The 17,381-nt window shown below is 39.6% G+C and overlaps 1 protein-coding gene across 6 annotated transcripts in view; it reads left to right on the forward strand.

Moving 5' to 3' along the window:
* Positions 1-17,381, forward strand: part of KIAA0825 (KIAA0825 ortholog) — a 383,109-nt gene that overhangs the window by 145,166 nt on the left and 220,562 nt on the right. For all 6 annotated transcript variants that reach the window (XM_057739207.1, XM_057739203.1, XM_057739227.1 and 3 more), the window contains one exon: positions 5,120-5,259. In XM_057739207.1, coding sequence (XP_057595190.1) covers positions 5,120-5,259 — 140 coding nt within the window. The remainder of the gene's footprint in view (positions 1-5,119; positions 5,260-17,381) is intronic.

Here is a 17,381-nt window from a genome sequence, read left to right on the forward strand (position 1 = left end):
ACCATCTGGTCAAAATCAGTCCCTAGATACCTTAAATAACAGGGCTCCAATTTGGGAATCAGCTTTGAGACCACAAACCTGAGTTTGGGTCAAAAACATGGTATCCTCAATCAGGAGGCTGAATAGAGCCAAACATCCTCAATGCTGGAAAATGCAACTTACCCACCAAATATCAACCAGGTTGAATGGAAGGAGACACAGAGCAGTGGAATAAGCATGGGTTTTGAAGTCAGAAAAACCTGGGTTCAAAGTCCACTTGCCATATTTATCAGCTAAAGGACCTTGGACTATTTTCTCAATATTCCTGAAACATACATTAAGTGAGATGAGTCCTAAGTGTCTCCATGCATGTCTTATTTTGCATTTCCCCAAGAAGCAGACCCTGAGACAAGGACTGAAGTGAAAGTAGTTTATTTTCTAAGTGGGAGAAACACTAGAAGGGAATGGGTAAGTGAGACAAAGAAAGAAAGATAGCAAATGAAGATTAGTGTAATCAAGCCAACTACCATAGGAGTAATTGGAACTTACACCTTCTGGGGAAATTCTTGGGGCCAGTGTGAAAGGCATATCTCAGAGTTATGCCACCAGAGGAACAAGGATGCTGAGGAGCTTATTAGAAATTTTCATCAATCATTTGTTGAACATTGCTCTAGAGGTGTGAAATTGCTGGCACTCCCAACCTGTCTTGCTGGAAGTTAGAGAAATGCAGGTTCTGACGGCAAAAGGCAGGTCAGTGTCAACTGAGTGGTAAAGGCAAGAGGATGTGGGGACATGGACATTTGGTCTAACCCCTGAACCACTGAAATCCACTCATTATTTATGTTAAGTTCTCTGGGCCTTATCGTTGGTTCTTCAAGGTGATGGCTGGTCAAAAAAAAAAAAAAAAGTTTTATTATGGTTAACTTAATGGGACAAGTTAGAATGTCCCCTGCTGCCATTATTCCCGAATCTGCAAGTGCTAATCATCATTGCATCCCTCCACCACGTACTCTAGCTTCCCCTTACCCCCTGCTGCTGGTGCACGTGGCTTACCTAGCGTAGACACTGAGACCTCCATCCTCGAGATGTTGAACCATGACTACCGTTCCCTTATCAGAATGTGGTTACTTCAGTCATCTGCTTATGGTTATTACCAGTCATGAGAGCATCAAGAGATGCCCTGGTGAATCCCTTGGGTTACAGACATACTCCTCCCTGCTCCCCATGTGCAGTAGCCACTCTCGCGCCTCAGTGATAATCAGGGTTATTGCCCTTACCAGTGTAGTAGCTCCTTTCTTTGCCTGCTAGACTGCTGGCCTGGGAATCCAAAAATAACTAGATAGCAGCTATAACATTAGGTTTTGTGAAATTCTCAATGGTCCCCTGGTAGAGGTGTGCATTCCCCAACTCACCCCACCACGGAAACCAGGACTCCACTCCCCCAGAGCCTATGGTGAGTCATGGGAATGGAAAACACAAATTACTAGTGGATAATCAGGAACTCTGGTGAGGAGGTGGCTTCTAGTATCATTAGGAGAGAACTTTCACCTGTGGCTCCTGGACCCATGTAGTTTCTTCTTAGGGACATAGAAGCATATAATGGCTGTTCATTTAAAGTAAATATCAAGTCTTGAAGAACAGTGCCCAACACCACTTGGTGTTATCCCCAAGCTGTGCATTTCAGAGTTCATTCCAACGTTCCCCTGGTCTGACAGCTTCTGCATGTTATGTATATGGTAGGAGCAGGGACTCCCATGGTCATGCGACCTGAGCAGGGAGACTGCTCACATTGCAGTCCAAACCTACTACAGAGTCTTTTCTTGCCCTGTGCCCCACACACAACTGTGGTTGGAAGTCAAGCCATTGTGCACTGGTAGGGCTCAGATTTTTTGAACTTTCTACTGCAATGTGAACACATACTAAAAAATTACAGAAAGTACAAGTGAACTACTTGATAAGTTTACATAAAGTAAATACACCCAAATACAGCCAATATTTTGAACAACGATTCTATAAAAATAAGTTGTTACTTTCATAAACTAATAATGATTGAACCCCATCATTGCCTGGATTTGAAAAATTCTTTAGGCCTTTTCATGCCCCAGAAATGCAACACTAATTACAGTATAAGCCTAATATAACCCAGCCATAAATTCATCCTGTTTCCTAATACCAGACTTGTGAGTTCCAGTGGGTTTATAAATTTTGTTCTTTTCTTTGTATTATAGTGGAATTCAACATGTACAAATTTGATACATATATGCATATATAAAAAGTTTCCCTTTCTGTCATTTCTTGTGAGGCTAATCTCACTTTCACAGCCCCACCAGCTCAAAGGATGAGGGAACATATGCTTCTCCATATGCCCAGTGCAGACTCTTCAGTGCATTTATTACTTGGAGCTTAGTGATTGAAGAATGTTTGTGATCTTTTATTTTTCCTTATAGTGAGTCATTCTACTGTACATTTCAAAATCTGTGATAAGTTGAAAGATCCAAGAATTGAGGTACATTTCAACAAACAACTTCCCATCTGGTAGATGAGAGATTTTATTTATAATCAGGTATTCAGATACAGTGGTATGAAATGACATTCAAATTATTTTGTCTTATTACGTGTCTAAAGGACTGAGCAAAAACACAACCCTCCTTCCAGTTCACCCTCCATACTGCAGCCAGGTCAGGAAACTCATCTGCCTTAAATTCTTCAACAGGTGCAAAGTCCCCATCTTGGCCCGTGAGGCCCTCCATGAACTGGCCCCTGTCTTCCTTCTTCAAGTTGTCTCTCAACAATCCCCCTCTTTTTCTAAACTCCATCAAACTGGATCTTTCAGTTCATTAAATGCATCCTTAAGTCAGCACTCAACTCAAGCAAAATATATACATAGGAAATGTTCAAAAACTAAGTCATTTTTAATACACCACTTGCTACCAACTAGCTGCTTTTCATCCACCAGACCCCAAGAAAGTTTCTTAAACTTGGGGTTTAGGATGGAAACAGGGAAAGCCATTGTGAGGAGCTCCTTCCGTGTTTCAGTCCAAAGGGCTCACCTAGTGGATTTTTCCTTGATACCATGTTTGGAATTACTGCAAGAGCCAGATCAATCTGGGAATACCCAAAGGAATGCAGAACTGCTGAACTGACAGACTTGATTCCTCTGCCCCGAGAGTTAAATAACTCCTTGCTTCTCTCTTCACCGTCCATCCAGGGCACAAGTTTTCCTAGCTAACACTGCCTCACCAGTTGCCAGGGAATTTCTCTGTTTTGAATTATGTTCTCAGAGTCTCACATGGGAAGCCTCAGTTGGTAGAAAATTCAGGTGATTTTATCTATCATAAGGTTGTGAGATGTTCCAAAGGCCAAGCCAAGTCAAGGGGGAGATGCTTTGAAATTTCATTTTATATCTTCGGATCCTCTCACTTTCATTTAAACCAGCATTTTGGCAAAGCATCCCCCCCCCCCCTTTTTTTTAAAGAGTTTGTCTACCCATTTATGAGCATATGAGTCAATCAGCTAACATTTACAGAGCCCTTAAATGTGCTTAGTTCAGTGGTAAGAGCTTTGGGGTATAAAACAAGTGTGCTCACGAGGCTTGAATCTGAGTGGAGAGATAAAACCTTAATTGATGAAATAATAAAGTGCTAAAATCTGTATACTTGCCATAAGTTCTTTAATTCAGATTGAGAGAGACCGCTGTGGAGAGAAGGTTTTAGTGAAGATGCTACAGAGAAAGTGCTATTTTTTGTGGCAAATTGAAGGATGAGTAAGATTAAGTGTAGGGTCATGGGGAGTTTGCTGCACAGGTGGCTGCCAAGGTTGACCTGTATGGGCACAAAGGCACAGTGGCAGGAAAGATAATACCAACTAGGCCTATCCCTGCTGCCTGTGCTCCAGAAAGCACTACCTTCCACAGTGGTTCTCAAACCTTAGTGTGCATCAGAATCTCCTGGAGAGGGCTTGCTAAAATACAGATTTCTGGGGCCCATAGCCAGAATTTCTGATGGGATAAGACCTGGGAATTTGCATTTTTAATAGGTTCTCAGGTGATGCTGATGCTGTTGGCCCAGGGCCCAAGCTTTGGAAAGCTTTGGTCTAGACTGTGTTGATGGTTCAGCACTCAGTACGTCTCATCTGGAAATGCTGCTGCAAATCGTCCCTCTCAGCAATCCTCTTTGTTCTGCTTTCTTCCACGCTAAAGCATACAGTCCTCTCATTCACACCTTTCCATTGCTCAGTCTCATCTTTCCTTCCCAGTGCCACCCTAGTCCCACAATCCTTATGGCCACAATCAGATTGAGTTTGGTCATTTCCTGCTTTTTTTTTGTTGTTGTAGTTGTAAGCTGATATCAGATGCTGTGACCTTTAGCCATTCTAAACCTTGAGACTGTAGAAGGAAAAAGTGAATAATGTTACCAGTGTTCAGTTTATACCTTATTTCCTTATCTCCTGAAGATTCATTGGTAAATTAATGTGGTGATGTGGGGGACCTGATTTTAATTTTCTATTCAACACTGATGATAATTTTCCAAGTAGAAGTTTATTTACCTTGGAATTATTTCTCTTTGATAAACTGATTACCCAAGTAGGTAGCAGTGTGACTGTTAGAGTGGTTCTGATAATTGCATGTTGATTTAAGGCTTTACATGTTAAATAATTAAATTATGGTTGACCTTTGACAGAAGCTTTGATTCCTTTCGTTTTATCAGCAATCATAGTACATGGCAAATTAGTAGCCAAAACGCATTGTAACTTCTTTCCATGAATAATGAAAGTTAATAGCACATAGTAGGTACTCATGTATTTGTTGAATGAACAAATAAATGCATTCAAAAATGCATAAATAATTTCTGTTTGCTCCATGAAACTAAAACAGACATAGTTCCATGAAATATAGGCATGGTTATTTTGTATCAGTTTTAAATTTGGCAGGCTACCAAATGTTAATTTGCTTTTAGCTAGTAGAGATTAAATGTAATTCCTTCCCTGAGCAGCCCTCAAGTAAGCAAGCATGAAAGCATTTTCACAGTAATCTGGGAGGAATTGACATTTAAAGGAGTTAGCATTACATCTGTACTTTAAAGCTATTAATTTCATAGATAAATTAACTTCATTACTCCATCTTTATCTTGCATTTTGAAAGGACTCCATCAGCTGGACCACTGACAGCCGAGGGTCAATTGAAACTGCTCTTATCCCAGCCAGGTTGTAATTGGAACCTGCTTCTGGAAACACTACTACATCATGATGGTCTTTTACTGAGAATCTTGCTAAAGAGTTCAAGTGAGTATTTGTAGTTTATGAGAATGTCCTGAAAAAACCCAATCATTGCTCAAGTTGAATGGAATTTTTTTTCCTTCTTGAATGTTGGCAAAGGGATGAAACAAAGTGCATTTTATCAATAGCTGGTGGGGTGAGCAGCAGGCAAAATATTGAGCCACTTTATCAACCTATTGAAAAGATTTTTTTCAGGGATCCTGAAAAAAAAAAAAAACACACAATTTTTTTTGCCCAATGAGGGCAAACACTATTTTTATATAATATTTTATCATAATATAGAAATATATCAATATCTGGAGTTTGAAATGCCTAAGAATATTATGGGAACACAGTTATGTGTCCAAAACAGAAGTCTCAATTAGACCTGAGAGAGAGAGAGAGAGAGAGACTGCTTTAGAGCCACGTCAGACATTTCAGTGGATCATGAAGAATGCTTATGAACAAGCAAGCATGGCTTACAGTCATATCTATTGGGGCATAGGAGAAGTAATCATGAAAAAATTATGAATGAAAATTGAGGAGTAATAGAAGACCATACTTCTCTTAATTAGACTTTCTTTTTTCCCCTGAACCTACTATTTTAGAAAACGGTAAGTGATGTTATGCCAATCTAATAGTATATCCTACCATTCTCCTGCTACATCTATAAAGTTTTCTAACCACCTTCACTACACCTACACATTTCTTCTGTTCTGTGCTACACATGCAGCCAGATTTTTATCAATCACTAGTTTCAGTATAGTTTTCCCTAGTCAAAATCTTTTTTCTCTAGTTCTCCATCACCTGCAGGAACAAATCCCTGTCCTCTGGCCATTCACATATGACCCCAGACTAGTTTTGTAACCTTTTTCCCCACTATTCCCTTGTGCACGTACACACACACACACACACACACACACATATTTTGGCCATTGTCCCCAAAGCCCCATGCACACGTTCCTTCCACACCTTGGCTCACCCATTTTCCCTGTGAGAAAGACCCTCCATAGACAGCCCAGCCTCCACAGTGGGCAAGGGCCGGCTGAGGTTCCAGATCTCCGCACACTGTAGTGCACACTGAACTCTCCCTCCCTGAACTTCACAGTATCTGTTACGGTCGCCACTGCCCTTAGCTTACTTGGCCTTATATTGTTATTGTATTTGTATGTGAGTGAGGCAAATGTCCCCAGGCCTGACCAGCCCGTTGGTATACAAATGAGGGTCGTAGCATTCCCCGTCCAGATTGTTCAAGTCACTTCTGGAATATTTGGTTTCTCAGATCTGCTCATAACCAGTTCCCCATATTCTTCTCTTCTGTCCACCTTGATGTTTGCTTCCCAAAAGCCACTTAGGGGAAGTGCCTCACTACTGAGCCCTTTGCTTCTCCCCTGGTGCCCTCAAATTCATAAAATCTTATGCCAAAGGTCACTACAACTCCTTCAGCCTCACTGTGTTCCAAGCAGAAGTTTGGATTTTACCTCTCCCCCAAACCCTGAATCTGACTCTATTCTCTTAGCCCCCAAGCAGTACCGTGTGGGCCTTAAATCTCACAAAGTTCAACGGGAAGCATTATCTTTAGCTTCAATATCTATAACTACACTCTCCTAAAGGGAAAACAGGCTCTAGGGAAACTAATTGTTCAAGTACCCAACATATATTTTTTATTTATTAGGTGTCAGGCACTATGCAAAAGCATCTCACATTTATTATCTAATTTGATTCTTAAAATGTTATAAAGATAGTTATTTTCATCATATTAAAAATAACAGAGTTTAAGATAACGTTATTTGCCAAGAGGCACATGTAGCTGATAAATGGTGGATAACCCAGGATTTTGAACTCAGCTGGAGATTTCTTTCCCCTACCCTTCTATACAAATACTCTTGCAAATTAAATCTTGGAGTGGGCCGGGGTATCTGGAAGAACTGTAATCTGTCCACTCTCAGGTTGAATCAACAGGACACCCCATTGCACATGCATTTAACTGCTCTTTCTAGCTAGGTAGTTAGTGCTGATTGTAGATTTTTATTTGTATGTTCCTCCTCAAGCTAGCACAGTGCTTATAGAAAAAAGTCCAGTGATTGGCCAGTGATCTGTTAGAATATAAAATATAGAGTTTCCCTTAAACTTTGTAATCTGACCTTTCAGGCAAGGTGACTGCACAACATGGATAGTATCTGACATGGCTGGAGAGTTGCTCTGTTATAACTTATGAAACTCATGGGCATGGTCCCAGATGAGAAATGGTCTCTTCTCAATAGTTATATAGAACAGCCTGGGAAAACAATTGCGTTCAAACACTGGACTATACTGAGATAGCCACTAAGTACAGGAATAGCAACTGTGGTTAAATGAATATTTAACTATGCTTTCTTACAAAAGAATTCCACATTTATTTACCAAAAATATTACATCTACCTTTCGTACATACAACATGATATTGTTTTTGAGGGACTTATAAGTTATCAAAGGTACCGTATTGTATCTCCTTCAGTTCTGGTTCTTACGGAGTACGGAAGTGTATTTACCCTTACCTGCTCAAATATCCATCAGGTTTTGCAAAGGTTGTTAGGTGTTTGATCAGGGTTACATAACTGCTTTGGTATTGTCTTGTATTGAATTTTATCAGTTACTTCAAATACCGTAAGAATGAAGTGACAGAATTTACTAATCAATTGATCAACTCACTTATTAAGCTCCAGTAGAAACCTTGTCACTTTAATTTAGAAACAATATACTCAGGGAATCTTATTAACTAGACTAAGACGGAAATTATTATGCACCTAAAAATACATAAGTAATGTTTTCTCAGAGATTTTCTTTTCATTGAACACCATTTTAAAATTTAGAAGTTTGATCATATTTTTAGGAAAGCAAAATTTTATGGTAAAATATTCTGATTAGGTGTTTCAAGCATCATCACTATTGGCCTTCTTACAGGAGAGTTTTCCTTTATAAATAGTGTCTTTTTCGTTTAATTGATACAATTTAACTTTTGTTAAATTGGCTCAGGAATAAGAATAGAGGTTCTAAATACATATTTTTATTTATTTATTTTTTAAATATTTATTTATTTGTCCGCACTGGGTCTTATTTGCAGCACATGGAATCTTTGTTGCTGCGTGCAGGCTCTTTGTTGCAGCATGCGGGATCTAGCTCCCTGACCAGGGATCGAATGTGGGCCCCCTGCATTGGGAGCACAGAGTCTTAGCCACTGGGCCACCAGGGAAGTCCCTAAATACATGTTTTTATTGTACATATTTTAAAACAAGGTCCTCTTCATCCAATAAGCAATTATTAAGTTCTTTTAGGTAGAGAATTTTTCTTGATAGACAACTATATATTATAAAGATTAAAATATATGGGGTTTATCTCTTTTATGTCTGTAGCTTTTGGTCTTTCTCTATGAAAATGATTTATTAGAATTTCTATTTTAAGAAGAATCAGTGGAAATAACTTTCTTGTAACATGAGATACAACTTCACTGAAAATCAGAAAATAGTAAAATTTAGTTCATGAATGAATAGTAAAATTTTAATTTATAATATGGGCTTCATAGGTTACAAGCTTCTAGGAAGCTTAGATAAGGTTCAGTGGGCACAAGAAGGGTACTGTTTGTTGGTTTTATTTTTAAGATGGGCCATCCTAAATTTGAAGGAAAAAAACCTCTGAACTACAAATATTTATAGAAGATTTTTAAATTTGTAAGACACTATTTTGGATTATTGACACTAAAAACCCAGGGTAATTGTTTTGGCATTACCCTGAGGCCACATGGCCTTAACCAGTTTCTTACTTGTGGCATCAAATGAACAAATATTTGGCAATTTCCCAATTGTTAGCAGGTGGCCTTTTCCTGCTAGTGACATTTGAATGAAGTGTGACTAACCTTTCCTTTGCCCATTGCCCTAAGAATGATTCTCAGTGAAACTGTTATAACAACCGCAACCAGCTAGCAGATACATAATATTTAACATGTTCCAGACACTGCTTCTAAGTCTTTAAATGTGTTCACTCACTGAATCCTCAAAACAACTCTGTGTGGTAGGTACAATTATCATCTCCATTTTACAGATGAGGAAAGCGAGACACAGACAAACCAAGTCGTTTGTCCAAGTCACACACCTCAAAATCGGCAAAGCAGGATTTGACCCAGACAGCTGGTGTTTAGAGACTGTGCTTTCACCCACCACACCACATGGCATCCTTGCAGAGCCACAGAAAGTTTACAAAATTGCAGGGTTGCACAATTCATGACAACTCTCAGGAACCTCTATTGTGGATAATTTTGATAGTACAATCGGTACTTTTCAACCTTGTAACCAAATGCCTAAAGATAACCAAGAAACAGATCTACAGAAAGTTCTAAATAAATGGCTGCTACCACTACAAAGGCTTGTTTGACTTAAAATGAATGAATCAATTCAAATTCTCTTACTTTATGGTCAATGTCTTCTTGATCTTTTGAGTAATGAGGAATATTGTGGCAGAAGCTTGGTGTTTTGTTGTACATTGTGTGTGTGTTTGTGTGGGTGGTTGGGTGTGTGTATGCGCTCACTCGTGCATGTGTGTGTGTTTGTGTGTTTCATTTTATGAGAATTATGGCCAAAGTGCCGTTTATGACTGTCTTGAAGGAAGTGACCAAAAGTAAAAATATGTTCCCTCTTGGTACCCTTATCACACCTAACTGTCCTTGGCTGCTTTTGCTAGTGACAAATCTGTATTCTCACTTGTTCAATATCTTTTTCTTTGCTGGATTTGCACCGTGTTCTTACTAAGAACAGTAGGATTGTATTTGTGTGTTCTTGCCTTAGTGTTTCCAACCAAGGATCCTATCCACGAATGATGATAGACTAGCCTAGAATATCAGTGGTTTCCATAGAATTATTACAGTCCCAGAAACAGTTATCATCCAGGGTCTCTGCTGAGTCTCCATGAGGGTTGGGTGGTTGTAGGGTATGACTAGGTAAAGCAAGGCTTCTGGACTTTACAGTGCAAAAACATTACCTGGGGAGCTGGTTAAAACTGCAGATTCTGTCAGTAGGTCTTGGGTGGGGCCTGATATTCTGCATTTCTAACAAGCTCTCAGGTAATGCTGCTCCTGATGCTGCTGGTCCCTGGACCACCTTCTGAGTAGCAAAGCCATCGAACAAGGTATCTGTTGCTATAGATGGCAGAAAATTTGGGTATGTTGTTGTTTGTCTTTCCAATGTATTATGCTTTTAAAGAGACAGTTTACTTAAGATAATTTATAATCCATTTTATCAGAACGTTCACAGCAGTCAGAATGCTTGGTCTCATTCAAATACAGATCTGATTGTGTCACCGCCCTGCTAAAAACCTTTAGTGATTGCCCACTACTTAAAGAGTACGGACTCTAATACTTAAGGCACAAGCAATGCCCATGGTGCTCAAGCAATGGCTGACTTGTCCAGCATCGTGTCCATGCAAGCTTAACAAGCATATTCTGGTCTAAGTCGTGCATCTTAGTTTCATGTATTTATGATAGCAATGTCCCTGTAGAAGTATTTTGAGGAAAGAGGAAGATGCTCCAACATCAGCGACCTTTGAATTGGCCCGTATTCCAAGTTCTTTCCTGTTACAGAGACTTCGAAATGTTATTTTTGTGTGTGTGCCTAGAATCTTCTTCCTTTACATTTTCCTGGAAACTGAATCATCTTTTAGCTTCACTATTACTTCCTAAGAAGTCATCTTTGATCATCCCATAAGGTCCCACCATAATTCCTTTTGTAACACTCGTCACAATCTTAACTGAAAGGTTAACTGACATGGTTGTATATTTAATGCTTGTCTCAGCCATTGCAAGCTCCAGAAGGGTAAGGACAGCTCACCATTGTTTCCCAGTACTTGGCCTGGTTCTCCACACTTGAGACTGATACTGAGCACGTAGAAGGGGCTTAAAAAGTATTTGTGAATGAATGAAATCTCCAGGGAAAAATTCTGCTTCAATCATTAGCATTGTGTTCTGTCTAAACTTCAGTACCCCCGTTTCTAAATTAACGTACTAATAATGACGTTCTGTGTTTATTTTGAGGCTTAAAAAAGTAAATAAACGTAAAGTATTTTTGACACCAAGTAGGTACTTAATTTCTATTAGATGTGTTTCTTCTTTTACACTGAGTATCTGGGAAAATATGCTTGATATGTTTGTCTTCTCTGATCCCTCCTCTTGTGCTCTCCATGCAGTGGTCTCTCCCTCAGCTTCTCAGTAACTCTCCCCTCCATCCAAGCATAAATTTAATTGTCTCCTGGAGGTGGGTTTCCCCTTTGACATCTTTGGCCTGAAAAGATGTTGCCCTAGCAACTCTCATGGGTGTGAAGATGAGACCTGGGCCAAATAAATATTCCCAAATTTTATATATTGTAGTACTTCTTGAGAACCTTTGCATATAGATTTGGAGATTGGTGATATGAATTTACTATGATGCTTCACCTACACAGAATCAGATCTAATTTGGCTTGACAGTGGCTGAAATATTATATATTCTATCTCTTCCTGGTGCCTAGAAAGGGTATAATATATCTATAAGAACATGTTTCTTCTTTAGTAGTTAATGTGCTTCTAGTGTTAGCATGTAAATGATTGGGCATTATAGTACAAGTGATACTATCATCATGAATTTATGTAGCATCTTTTCTCCAACAACTCAGAGTGGTTTAACGTATTATTTCATTTATGACCCTTGGATCATTAGGACCATTTTGCAAATGAGTAAACTTAAATACAGAGAAATTGAGCAAATTGCCCACTTGATGTTTAAGTGGTCCTTGTTAGAAGAATGAAGAGCTATTATTTCATGAAAGTATATCTATTGTTTTTAAATGAATTCTAAAATGAAAACACGAGACTTTGTGGAGGCATTTATTCCTAGAAATAAGAAATAATATTCTTCTGAATTAATTTCTAAAAAAGTTTGGTTGCTTGATTTTATAAACACACTCTCTATTCAACTAATATTTAATGGGCATCAACTAGGTGCAAGGTACTATTCTCAGCTGCAGATACAGTGATAAACACACTGCGCCATGTTGCCTTCATATTCTGGGGGATTGATTGCTGGGGAAACATGGGGAGGACAGACCTTATAAAGGGAAAAAATATATATATATGTGTGTGTGTATATATATATATATATATATATATATATATAAATTAGATAAGTTCAGCTGCTAATAAGTACCATGAGGAGCTTTTATAAAACAGAGGGGCTGATAAGAGATTGATGGATTGGGTGATAAGGACAGGCTGCTTGAAGAGCTAACACCTACTTTTGCTTGTGAGTTATTTGGGAGTAAATGGAAGATGTCCTGGTATAGTATTAGATGTTTGGAATATATGCATGCTTTCTCCCAATATTCTAGAATAGGAGTCAGCAAACGTTTTCTATAGAGGGCCAGATGGACCACAGATAGAGGCTTTGTAGGCCATATAGTCTCCATCACAATTACCGAACTCTACCATTGTAGCAGGTACAGACCATGCATAAGCAAATACCATGGCTGTGCAGGGGAGGAAGAGGTTGTCCTCAACCCTCTGAGGGTCACTGGCTGGGTCTGAGAGTTAAATGACAAAGATAGAGTAACAGGAGAAAAGCACACAAATTTATTTAGTATACGTTTCACACGACACAGGAGCCTTCATAAGGAAGTGAAGATCCGAAGAAAATATAAAGAAAATATCTTTATGCTAGGTTTAATGAAGAATGGACAGTTGTGGAGAAATATGATAGGTCAAGGAGTATGAGGTGAGTGTAACAAATTGGGGGAAACTTAGCAAAGCTTATTTGCTAGGATTCTTCTCAGCATCCTTTTGACTTCAGAGATAGGATGCTTCTTTCTTCCTGGTATAGGGGAGGGCACCTCTGATGTAAGGGTTTTATGACCTGCTTCACGGGAGAAGTGCGGGGAGAAGGTCAGAGTGGCCTTCCTGCTTTTGCTCTTTTCTCAGACTTCTTCAGCATAAAATATTAAATATGCCAAGTTGCCATACTTTGGGGTGTCTTTCCTGAACCCCAGCACTGGTATTCCAATGGAACTTTATTTATGGACACCGAAATTTGAATTTCACATAATTTTTGTGTGTCACAAATCATATTCTATTTTTTATTTTTTTCAACCATTTGAAAATGTAAAAACCATTCTTAGATGTGGACCTTACTGAAACAGGCATGAGACTGGGCATGTCCCCTGGGCTATAGTTGCCAACCCTTGTTCTATAATATTGTGCAGCACTTAAGCACCCACAGTGGCTTTATCACGTCTCTGCAAGGTGGTCATTTGGTGAGAGGACCTGCACATAGATCTAGCATGGTGCTTTTAACTTCTCTCCCATGGTCTGAGTAGACATTCCTGCTGGACAGTTAGGCTTGGTATCTGCCTTACAGAAGGAATTTCTCATTGAAATAGCTTTAACTCAGTTTCACATTCTGTGGACTTTGTGCTTATTCAGGAGGACAGGTGGAGCTCAAAATTTGTCTCTTACTCCTTAGGGCTGCCAGTTACAGAATTTGGACCAATAGTGCACTTAATGTTTAGTGGTCTTTTCTTGGCACAGCCTGCTTAAACGGAGAGTACCCACTGAAGAGTGAAAAGTGAGAAGATGTTAAGTAAAAAAACAGGCCTTACTTTGCTTAAACAAACTGGGTATGTCTAACTTAGAGAAGAAAAGAACTAGAAGAGACAGGATAGCTATCTTCAAATATTTTGTCTTCATGTAAAAAAGAAAAAAAAATAATAGGCTGTCCAATTCAACACGTGGACATCCTTGGGAATAAGTTAAAAGGAAATGGATTTTGGCTGTCAGTCTGTCAGTCAAAACACCTGAATTGTCATCCCTAATGATAACTGAGGAAGTTGTTTACAACTCTGCACTTCTTTTCTCTATTCGCTAAAGAGACTAGCTCAGATTTCTGTAGTCCTTTCTGATAAGTGCTCTATTTTTTAAATGCAGAACCGTTTGGTAACCTGAGCTGTCCCAGCAGAGGGATGGCTGCCTTGAATGGTAGTGGGTATCCCACCCCTGAAAGTATTCAAAAGGAAGCTTGGTCACCATTGTCACAGATGCTAGAAGACATTTTATTCATTCACTCAACAAATATTTATTCATTTATTGACCAAATATTTACTGACCTCCTTGTAAGATGCCTGCCAGTCATATAATCATATCATGTTTCTTAATCAGTTAGACCTTGGTATAAATCTGTGGGGTAAGAGTCAAAGTTTTAAAGACCTATTTTGGCTGGGCTTTGTTAGTCTTGCCAGTGCCTACTGCTAAAGCAAAATTCCTCTTTGCTCCACAAATGATGCGTTTGAATTAAAATTAAATCCAACTTTGGTGACCTGCTTAGTAATTTCTTTTTCAATTGACAATCTTCTTATGCAGAATAGCCCTTTGTGTTCATACCTTGTTCCTTTTCCATTCAAACTGCTTACTTTGATTTGCAAACCTAAAGGGCTTGAAGTTAATGTAAGAGACTCTTTGCAAACAGGATTCCTAGATTCAGTTTTATTGAATAGTAGTCTTGCTAGATACAATACTAGAAAATGGTTTCATGGTCAAAAATGCTTAGAAACACTATGTATATTCTAAAAAACCTTCTTAGAGAGTCACAGAGCTCATGAGTAATTAAAGACTGCGAAAAGTCCTTCAGTAAACAAGAGTGTTTACTAGTGTTGGACCCGGCACTTCCAGAACAGGTGCTGCTACCATTAACATCCCATGAAATGCACTTTGGAAATTTTACTTTCTAAAAAGCGTGAGGAAGAACTCTAGTAGATACACGTCCATACAGCCAGAACTGTTTCAGAGAGGTTTGCCCATCTGATCTCGGGTGGCCTCGGCCTGCAGCGGCTTGAAGTGACTACCCCGGTCAGTGATTGAGGTCGGGTAGCAGTGGTGAGAGCAGCAGTCATCAGACCAGTGGTCCGTGACAAGGCCCTAGCCCTACGGCTTTGCAGAAAAGAATTCCCACAAAGACGGAAAGTAGTGAAACAAGTAAAGTATTTATTAGGGAAAAAAGGAGCAGAATACGTGTAGATAGACACACGGGCGGGCTCAGAGTCTCGCCCTTGTGGCAGTGTAAATCACTTGTATGGGGCATTTCTTCCGTGTTTCCTTTGACCAATCATTTTGATTTGCCTGGTTCAAAGTTCATACTTGGTGTATCTCAGGATTTTCCCACGCGTGCCTGTGTATCTCTTAGCCAAGATGGATTCCACTGAAGAGGCCTATGGGTAGGTTTGGCCACTTGGCATCACTCCCTTTTTGACCTCCAAGGAGGCTTTCTGCGCATGTGTGGTTGGGGTAGGTCTGCTGACTTCGAGAATGAGGAATATGTGGTCTCTTATCTTTTATCTGGGCAGCGCCCAGCCTCCTCTCCCAATTGTCCTGTTATTCTTGCCTCAGAGTATCGGTCCACAGGAAATGAACTCAGACTGTTTGCCCTCGAGGCCCATCTGTCTCCTGCCTCACATCTACATTTACTAATATGTAAATAACACAAAATAATTTTTCAACATACACAATTGCTTGTGTGTGCCATGTATAGATTATCAGTTTTCAAGGAACTCAATTGCTCAGTTATTAATCTTTTTTGAATGTAACTATTTTCTTGATTATTCATAAAATGCCTTTTCTCCTTTAATCATTAAGGGTCAGCCTTTTTAAGATTTAGTTTCTTTATTTGTTAAAAAGAAAATGGAGTTTTTTTGAGGCTCAATGTAAATGGGAAATTGTATGCAAAACACTTTGCATAGAGCTTGTACCATTGCGGATATTCAGTAAAGACGTGTTGCCCATCTCACCACAGTCATAGCCCTGAGTTTGGGACTATGGGTATTCAAAAGAACTAGAAATCTGATGTCCAGTGATTATTTAGGTACTGAGGAAAACAGCATAGAATAAGTGGTAAGTGCTGAACTTCAATTTGTATACAAGCATTTTAGAACATAAAGCAAAACATTAAAAAAAAAAAATATTCCCGGGGAAAAAACTTGGCACAGAGGATCTCTGAAAAGAATGATGTTTTTGGTCTCCATATGTTTACGCTCCATTTCCTGAGATGTCTTTTCTAAGATTTCAAATTTTGTGAGAATAAGAATAGTTTGAGGGGGAAAAAAGTAATGTCATATTGAATTGAAAGCTTGTAAATAAATGGCAGTTTGTATGGTCAAGCCACTCAGGATGGCTGTTCTCTTGCTCTCTGTATATCCCCTGCCTGACCAGTGCCTGCTTCACCTAAACCCAATGCACTGGACTGACCTTCCTGTGTACTTGCCCCAAGTCCCAGCTGGTGATTGTTCTTGTCTAAGGGGCTGTGAGGGGCATGCCCCTTTACTGGTTTCCCTTGTAACTAATGAGCCCACCTGATGTCATTTCCTCCATAACTGGCAATCTCCCCTTCCCCCTGGAAGCTGACTGCTACCATGTCTTGCCTGAAGTCTGCTGCACACAGTCAAGTGTCACTCCAGGACCTTGCTCCAGACATGTAAGCTCCCCCACCCGTTACACCACTGATGTCTCTGTTGCTGACTCCAGGCTCTTTGATCTTGAAGCTGGACAAGCACAGGCCTTGTAAGCCTGTGGGGTGTAGCCCAACACAGGTCTTTATACCTATTGTTAGCCTTTTATGCAACAAACTGCAAGATTTTCAAAACTAGTTTGGAAACAAGTCAGGTTTCAATTCTATTTTTGTTCATTTTCATAGTGAACTAGGCTGTGACATTCAACTCTAGGGCTTCCCTAAAACAATTTTCATGTGATGCTGCACCTCCTTTTTCTCAGGTGTTAACGTATTAGCCTGGCGTTTTAGGTTTTGAGTCCTTGTTTTATTGCTACATTTTCTATTCTTGTACTTTCTGTCCCATACCTACGCCTAGAGTGAGTCTTTCTGCCTCTTCCTTCGTTAGGGATGCTCGTTAGTGGCTGGTACATTCAGCGTCCCGAGCTCATGACACACTCTTTCACAACATTACTGCCAAATCCATTTAGTGACTCAGCAGGAGCTTGTCATTAACAACATTCTTGTTGAAAGTAAAAATTAAGCAGTCTTGGAAAGCAGAGTGCTAGTGCACCATGTATGTGTAAATTCTGGGTAGCAGTGAACACAGTCCCCTGGTGGGTTGGT

The sequence above is a fragment of the Hippopotamus amphibius genome, chromosome 1 (assembly GCF_030028045.1).
Source record: "Hippopotamus amphibius kiboko isolate mHipAmp2 chromosome 1, mHipAmp2.hap2, whole genome shotgun sequence".
Lineage (NCBI taxonomy): Eukaryota > Metazoa > Chordata > Mammalia > Artiodactyla > Hippopotamidae > Hippopotamus > Hippopotamus amphibius.